Source organism: Gopherus evgoodei, chromosome 1 (assembly GCF_007399415.2).
Source record: "Gopherus evgoodei ecotype Sinaloan lineage chromosome 1, rGopEvg1_v1.p, whole genome shotgun sequence".
Taxonomy (NCBI): domain Eukaryota; kingdom Metazoa; phylum Chordata; order Testudines; family Testudinidae; genus Gopherus; species Gopherus evgoodei.
Window position 1 is genome coordinate 79,412,200 of NC_044322.1, and position 8,572 is coordinate 79,420,771.

The 8,572-nt window shown below is 47.7% G+C and overlaps 1 protein-coding gene across 14 annotated transcripts in view; it reads right to left on the reverse strand.

The window, feature by feature from the left end:
- Positions 1-8,112, reverse strand: part of MYCBP2 (MYC binding protein 2) — a 463,608-nt gene extending 455,496 nt beyond the window's left edge. For 12 of the 14 annotated variants that reach the window (XM_030566987.1, XM_030566958.1, XM_030566968.1 and 9 more), the window contains exon 1: positions 7,684-8,112. In XM_030566987.1, the coding sequence (XP_030422847.1) occupies positions 7,684-7,970 (287 nt within the window). In that variant the 5' untranslated portion in view covers positions 7,971-8,112. The remainder of the gene's footprint in view (positions 1-7,683) is intronic. The other 2 variants (XM_030566926.1, XM_030566890.1) reach the window with 1 other exon arrangement.
- Positions 8,113-8,572: the final 460 nt, after the last annotated feature.

Below are 8,572 nucleotides of genomic sequence, written 5' to 3' on the forward strand. Positions count from 1 at the left end.
GGCATCCCAATTTTTCCCAGTGTGGTAGGCATGTCGGGTAAATGACACATCTGGTTTCCACCTTAGGGCTCTGACCCTCTGACGGGTATACTTAGGTGTTAGCCCCATTCTGATTCTGGCCTTGGTTTGAAAAAGATTATAATCGTTCATGTGGTCCTTAGGCATTTCAGCTCCACCTCTGCTAGGGGTCCACTGAGCTGTGGCCTCAGCTCTATCATGTACTGGTCTGCAGAGATGCGGTACCCAAGGCAAACCCTTTCAAAATTTTCTAAGAAGGCCTCAGTATCATCACTTGCCTTGTAGGTGGGGAATTTTCTGGGATGGGAAACAGTACCTGGAGAAGGGTTGTTAGAGTTGGCTGGTACATCTGGCGTAGCCTTTGCTAAGTCCAGTTCATGCTTTCTCTCTCTCTTCCTCTCTTCCATCTCTTTTTGTTTTATTTTCGTCTTTTTTTTAATCTCCATCTCTTTTTGTTTTATCTCCATTTTTTTTGTTTCATTTCTATTTTTTTTTTGTTTGTTTCATCTTCATAGCTCTCCTGTGGTCAGCCTCTTTGGCTTTCTCTTCTGCGTCCAGCCTAGCCACTTCTAGTTTGTTAGCAGGAAAATGAGTACCAGTAAAACAGTTTTCTTGTGCTGGCCACACTCCACTCTGCAGCTCACTGAAACCTGGGAGGCACTCCGCTCAGAGCTGCTTGGTTAACAGAGATTTTCTAACTAGCTATACCCGAGAGGTAGAAAGAAAGAAAACAATTGAACTTTTAAATTCCTTTTTGCTGCCTGCTTGCTCACAGCTTGCAGTCTCCTCTTAACAAAGACCCTTGTTAAAAACTTAACACCTCTGCCCTCAGGCTGCTTTCCAAGCAGCTAGAAAGGAGAGAAAAAAATCCCACCGGCTTTTGGTTCCTAAAAATCTCCCACCGCTGCCACCATGTCAAGGTTTTTTTCCCCCCCACTTTGAACTTTAGAGTACAAATGTGGGGGACCTGCATGAACACTTCTAAGCTTAATTACTAGCTTAGATCTGGTAACACTGCCACCACCCAGAAATTTCAGTGTCTGGGGCACTACCTGTCCCCCCAAAACTTTCTCCTCCCTGGGCTGCCTTGAGGGACTTAACCAATTCCCTGGGGAACACAGATCCAAACCCTTTGGATCTTAACACAAGGAAAAATCAATCAGGTTCTTAAAAAGGAAGCGTTTAATTAAAGAAAGAAAGGTAAAAATTATCTCTGTAAAATCAGGATGGAGAATGCTTTACAGGGTACTCAGATTCATATAGCCCAGAGGAAATCCCCTCTAGCCTTAGATTTAAAGTTACAGCAAACAGAGGTAAAAATCCTTCCAGCAAAAAGAAACATTTACAAGTTGAGAAAACAAATATAAGACTAACATGCCTTGCCTGGCTGATTACTTACAAGTTTAAAACATGAGAGACTGATCTAGAAAGATTTGGTGAGCCTGGATTGATGTCCCGTACCTCTCTGATCCAACAGCAAACAACCAAACAAAACAAAGAGCACAAACAAAGACTTCTCTCCAGCAAGATTTGAAAGTATCTTGTCCCCCTATTAGTCCTCTGCTCGGGTGTCAGCCAGGTTTACTGAGCTTCTTAACACTTTACAGGTAAAAGAGATATTAACCCATAACTATCTGTTTATGACAAATATAATGTAAATTGGTCTAATAGTGTTAAGCCAGAAAAATAAAAACTCTGAACAGACTAACCCAGGGGTCAGCAACCTCTGGCATGCGGCTCGCCAGGGTAAGCACCCTGGCAGGCCAAGCTGGATTGTTTACCTGCCACGTCCGCAGGTTCGGCCAATTGCGGCTTCCCGCTCCAGGCCAACGGGGGCTGCGGGAAGCAGTATGGGCCAAGGGATATGCTGGCCACAGCTTCCTGCCACCCCTATTGGCCTGGAGTGGCAAACTGCAGCCAGTGGGAGCTACGATCAGCTGAGCCTGCAGATGCGGCAGGTAAACAAACCAGCCCGACCCGACAGGGCTCTTACCCTGGCAAGCCACATGCCAAAGGCTGCCAACCCCTGGGCTCGCATATCTTATTTTACAAAAGGAATGGAAAATTTGGTCATACAATGCATGCACTTTTCACAAGAAACACCAGTGTCTCACTATGTTATTATTATTGTTGTATAATCTATAATTCAGTCCATTATTTCTGGCTAAATATGACTCATGTATTTTCAACCTGCATTACAGCACTGTAAGCAGTTCTGAAGCAATGAAACTAAAAAACTTCTGAATCTCAAGGTAAAAAGCAGCCTAATGTTTTCAAAAATGAAAGGTGGTGTTTGGCTTTTAGTGTGAAAAACAAGCAGAACTTTTCAAAGTCTGAAGGTAGTAAGCATCTTTGTAGACATTCTTCATCAAATTGCATGGAAGTGGGGGAGAGAGACAAAAAAAACCCTTGCAATAGCAGACAACTTGAAACAGAGGATGTGCAGATATACATTAAGAGGGTTGGATGTGCTGATCTAACAGTGTCCTTTGGCAACCAACCCAAAGAACTGATTCAAAACCAAGAAATCAGCTTATTTTCATTAAGCAGTGTAGTATGGAGGTACAAACATAAGGAGCAGGAAAGTCCAACATTGAGGGAAAAACAGCTATCGATTAATGTTAAATATACTTTATAGCTAAGGCTGCAAGACTGTCACAGAAGCCCCCAGCAGGGTCCTGGGCACCCCCACCCCCAAGCGAGGTCCCTGGACTGCCCCCCACAAAGCACCCATAGCCTCCCACCCAAGTCTTAGTCACGACAAGTATTTTTAGTAAAAGTCTTGGACAGGTAAAGGGCCTGTGAATTTTTGTTTATGGTCCGTGACCTGTCCATTAGTTTACTAAAAATACCTTTGACTAAAACATAACCTTATTTATAGCAAGTGAGTCAAAACTTAACCGAGCTTTTAAAAAACTAGGCTCACTTTTCAATAATATGACCAGATCACAGGTTCTCAAACTGTGGGTCAGGACCCCAAAGTGGGTCGCAACCCTGTTTTAATGGGGTTGCCAGGGCTAGCTTAGACTTGCTGAAGCCCAGGGCCAAAGCCCAAGCCACGGACAGTGGGGCTCAGGTTACAGGCCCTCTGCCTGCGACTGAAGCCTTTTGGCTTCAGCTTCCCCCCCACACTGTCAGGAGCAGTTGGGCTTGGGCTTTGCTCCCCTACACTCCCTTCCTGGGGCAGTGGGGCTTTGATGGGCTCAGGCTTCAGACCCCCCTCCTGGGGTCGTGTAGTAATTTCTGTTGTCAGAAGGGGGTCGCAGTGCAATGAAGTTTGAGAACGGTGGGCAAGAGTACTGGGGAAGGTTTCAAACGAAAACAGCACTTTTTATGTTTCCTAATATTGCAGTAATCATAAAAATAGAGGTTAAACTTAGATTTACCAAAGTTCATTTGTCTTTTTAACTAATCTTAGTTTAATTCACTATCAAGAAGTTTTACATTAGACATAGCACTATGTCAAATTCTTTAAAAAGAATTTGTCTAATGATTTCTGATAACGGTGTATACTACAACATTATTGTTAAAATACATAAGAAATATTAAACATCTTTACCTCTGCTTCAATACCTATTACTGAATCTTTTCAGCATGTGATACATCACTCACTGCTTTTAGATGGCAGCTAGTACAAATAACCTCTGAGTATACATTCATAAATTCTATATAGATTATTCAAGAATCATATATTTAACTTTGCATTGGCAGTGCTTGGTCAATCTAATATAGCTTTGATTTCTAACTTTTCAAAACAAAGTAAAAAGCAAGCTTTTATCATAAATCTGACTATAACAGAGGCATTACTTACAGCTTCATTGTTACAATTGAGTTTAACTGTGCACTTAAAAAAAGATTCAGTATCTCCACTCCATTATGCAAGAAAATTAGCATATCATGTCTCAAGTTACAGTATTCTCTGAATACAGAATGAAATTTCTGAGAATTTACAAATCAACTCCTAAATTTGGTCATAATTTAAACTATCTGAAATGGGTCCTTTAAGAAATTACTTACCCAAATGATTTTAATAATGGAACAGCAGGCTTCAGTTAAAAACTCACATATAGTCTGTTAGCTTAATTACAACCTAATGCAGTCAAAGTTGTTAGCTACTGCATCTAGTTATAACTAGAGTTGGATGAAAAATGGATACTTTTTAGCAAATATTTTAGAGAAAAATTTTACCCTGTTAATCAAAAACATTCAAAGCTCAATTTTTCAGCCAGCTCTACCTATGACTAATATTTTAGAACACACAACTCTTCTGACAGGGGTAACTCAGACTATCACCACTTTTCTTCTACAGAGAAATTGCATGCCACAACTATTTTGGTTGTAATGAGTTAGTAGTGAGAGAAAAATTGTGTTTTTTGGGTCAAGAGTTCTGACTGGGAGAGTGCTTAGCTGTTGTCACTGCACTGGAAACAACTGTGCCTGCTCTTAAAAAGCATGGATGACACTAGCAAATAAGGGCTAAATTCAGCAGTACAGTACTCTGTACTTGCTTACAGTGCTCCAGTGACAAAGCAGCTGTAAATCTTATTGACCTGACTAATATAGTCTGGCTTCTTTGTGCTCCTCCAAAGTGATTCAAAGCAGTCAAAACATACCAGTGAATCTGGACTTAATTTACAATTTAAAAATAGTTTAAGACTGATAGAATACACATCTTGAACTCTGAGAAACCACAAGCTATCATTTTTAAGGTTCATGCAAGACATTTTTAATTTTAAAATAATAAAACTATGTTAAACCAAAGTTCAAAGAGAGAGGACATAACTGGAGTTTAAGAGTAAAAGTCATGGCAATCACTGTAATAATTCCAAAACCAACCATTATAAACCTGAATTCAGAATTAATGTTAAGCTTACAGGAAATCCAAAGGTTTTAAGGTGTGGAAACATATAGCTGAGACACCCGAACAACTCTCAAGACACTTTGCATTAACCATATAATTAAGCCTGAACCTGAATTTCCTAGGATGAATGTTTGTAGTCCCTTTACAGGTTAAGCTGATTTTTAAGGCTCATGATGAGAAGAAAATATTAAACAGAGAAACATGGAAACACAGAATTAAAGGCATAACAAGAACAGCAAGATTTTCACAGATGCAGTCTGAAATATGACAGTTTCTTGGTTATATAGATGGGACAGAATGAGATGGTGCACAAAAACACACTAAAGATCAGGGCCCAGAGACGCCTACTGGCCACAGATAAATCAGAAGGTTGCAGTATTCTTGTAGTTTGCAAAATTACTTCTCTCATAGACACACTGGCTACAATTATTGGATTTCCTTTGCTTTCGAAACGGGGACATAATTTGAGTAAGTAAAGTCAAACTGTAAAAAAAAAAAAAAAAAAAAAAAAAAAAACCACTTAATTTTAATGTTTCACCAGCATACACTTGTCAAGGAGTTGATTCACAGAGCTAATATTTCTCTTATGACTGGCTCTACTCACCCTATGTCACAACTTAATTCAACTCAAGAATGTGAATAAATACAGCACCCTTCCACTTCCTGTGTTTAGGAAGGTCTCCAAATGGAGACAGGTGAACATGTCACTGAAATCCTCGGCAATCTCCTAGGGTAGGAATGAAAGATGAGGGCAGACCCTACTCACCGGGAAGGTGAAACCGAAGGGATTCATTGCAACATTAGCCCTTGTTGCACATGAAGAAGCAGCCACCGGGGGTCCCCCACTGTGACCCAGCCTGGGGAGAGGTGAGCACCTTACTCGCTCCTGTCCCTTAGGTCATTTTCATGTGGCAGCCCCAACATCCAGCTCCCCAAGAACTCATTGCTGACTCTGAGCACAGACTCCACAGCTGTCATGGAAGCAGCAGGGCCTAAGCTGTCGGTGTACACATTAACGCCTATCCCCTTCAGAGCTGAATGGGAGAATCAGGCACTGCAGCCTCCCTGTGCAAGATGCAACATTTGCACATCCCTAAACTGCAGCCCCTGGCAAGAAACAGCCACATGCAGGGTCAAAGCTGCCCTAATCCCAAATGTGTCTGTATGTATTTTGGTTGGACCAAGCCCCATTCTGCCCCACCCCAGGTTCGGGGAAGTAACCCACTGCATACTGTCTCAGCAGCATCTCAGCAGCTGCTGCCACCATGCACTGACTCCCACTCCCAGGGTTAAAATGGAAGGTTAGAACCCAGCTTGCACCAGCCACTTTTTCCCCCCGACAGCCCCACAGGCTTCTGCCTAACTGACCCCAGAGCCCACATGGGACCCACATCTGGCCTCCCCTCTCCCCACCACTGCTGCAGATTGCCCCATGCAACCTCAAACAGCTGCTTCCAGGCAGGATGGAGTATGTAGTTTGCCTGTACCCCCATTCCCACCTTCCTAGCACATCACATGCTCCAGGTGCTGCTGCTGGGAAAGAAGACAATCTGGTGTGATAGCCCCCACCCTGATCCTGCACCCGCTCCACCTCTCCCCACCCAGCGCATAACAGACCGTGGGGGAGAGCACCTGTCTAGGATGAAGAGAACAGGTTGGAGAATGGGCCTCAAAGCGGGGACAGGGGCTTGGGGGAGAGGGAGAGCACGATACCTGGCACAAAGACAGAGTACCTGGCCCAGGGTTGTGGAAGAAGCAAGCTTAGGTGGATAGGTCCCCAAGGAGGCATCATCTTGCCTTAAGTCAAAGTACCTGGACACAGAAACGGCTCTGGGAAGAGAACAGTGACTGGGGAATGAGCACAGTACATGCCTGTCCATGGCAAACTAAAGCTTAGATGGAGGGCCTCACTCCTGCCCAGGAGCCGAAGGCACCAGCTGTTTTATCTGCTGGGGGTTAGAGAGTAGGTGCAACACATGCCAAAGTGGATCTGGTTGAGGAGAGTACCTTACCTGCCCCAGAGAACTGGGTAGAGCAGGATGCACATTAAGCATCCAGTGAGCTGGCTGAGAAGGATTACATGTACTAGGTTGGTAGCAAAGACAGGATAGATAGAGGGAGTAGCAGTTCAGAGACACAGGTATGGGCAGAAGAGATGGGCACCTTATCTAACTGGGAGGTCCAAGTGGTGGTACATCCGCTGAGTACATTGCCTCAGGGTGAGGGAGTAATATCCACATGGATGACCTCAGTTGCAGGCTGAGTGCATTACCCACCCAGGTGGGGAGACAACAAATTAGACATACTACCTATCAGAATCACCCTGCCACAAGTAGTCACTAGGCCGGGTGATTTGTTTGGGGGACTCCAGCAAGGGAGTGAGCTCTGTTCCCAGGTACCCACCCCCCTTGGAGGAATGTAGGAATGGTATTTGCATAGATGCTCTAGTCAGGGAGGCCTTACCTACCCCAGACCCTCGGGATTTGGGGTTACCACCTTGCTGGCTGGCTCCTTATCTAACTCTGGGTCCTGGGAGGCTGGGCGCTACCTGCCCGTTGACTCCAGATGGGCGCATGGCGAGTGGGTGCATTACCTGCCCAGGTGGGAAGCCGGGGGTTCCCTCTGCGGACACCCTAGGTAGCAATGGGGGCACATTACCACCCTGAATGGTCGCATTAGTCCTCTATCATAGGACCGCCCTGGCAGCTAAGAGGAAGAGTGCATGACATGCTAGGGAGCTGCCTACTGGCTGAGGGGAGGTTGTCCCGCTTGGCCCGGGAGTGGGAGGCCTCGGGGTGCGTTACCTGCTCGCGTGACTTCCCGGATCCCTGTCGCTCAGCGCCGCCGTGTAAATCTTCCGGTATGTGTCTGCCAGGGCCCGCCCCGAGAGCAGCAGCTGGTAGCGGTCCCTGCAGCCCGGAGGTGGCGGCCCCGCCGCCCCCGGCAGCGCCCCGAGCCCCATGGCTGAGCCCTCCTCGGACCCCACGGCCCCTGCCGGGCAGGAGCCGCGGGAAGAGGAGAAGAAGAAGAAGCCGCCCTCGGCCCCCGTCTCGGTGGCGGCGGCTCCTGCGGCGGAGGCGGCCGCGCACATCCCTCTCCCCGCCCTCTGGCGGCTCAGCTGCCTCCCCGGCAAGACACGGACACAGGCGGCTCCCGCTGCCTTCACCGCCGGGGCCCGGCCATGGGGAGGCCGCGAACGCCAACACCGGCCCCGGCGCTGCTCATCCACTCGGGCCGGGGCCGGGGCCGGGGGCGCAGGGACACCTCTTCCCCCCGGGGCCGCCGCCGCCTCCGGCTGGACACCCGGCCGCAGCGCCCGCGCAGCCCCCTGTTGCCGGCGGAGGCCGGTCCCGGAAGGGCCGCGCTGGGGACCCGAGCGAGCTTGTGTATCCGCCGGGGGCGCGCGCCCTACTCCCGCTGCAGGGGGCGAGGCCGGCACCGCTTCCCCTCGCGGAGTTTCTCTCGCCGCCGCCGCCGCCTTCCGCGCAGACACTTCAGCCCCACCCCCTCCGGGTGTCAGACACACACGGCGCGACTGCGCAGGCGCGGCAGAGCCCTCAACGCCCCCTCCCCGGGAAATCCGGGAGCGAGCTCTTCAGTTCTCACAGGCTCCCGCGGGCTCGCACCTGCTGCGCCGGACACGCGGTTCCAGCCCCCAGGTGCCGCCACCCTGCCCCGGCGAGCGGCGGACAT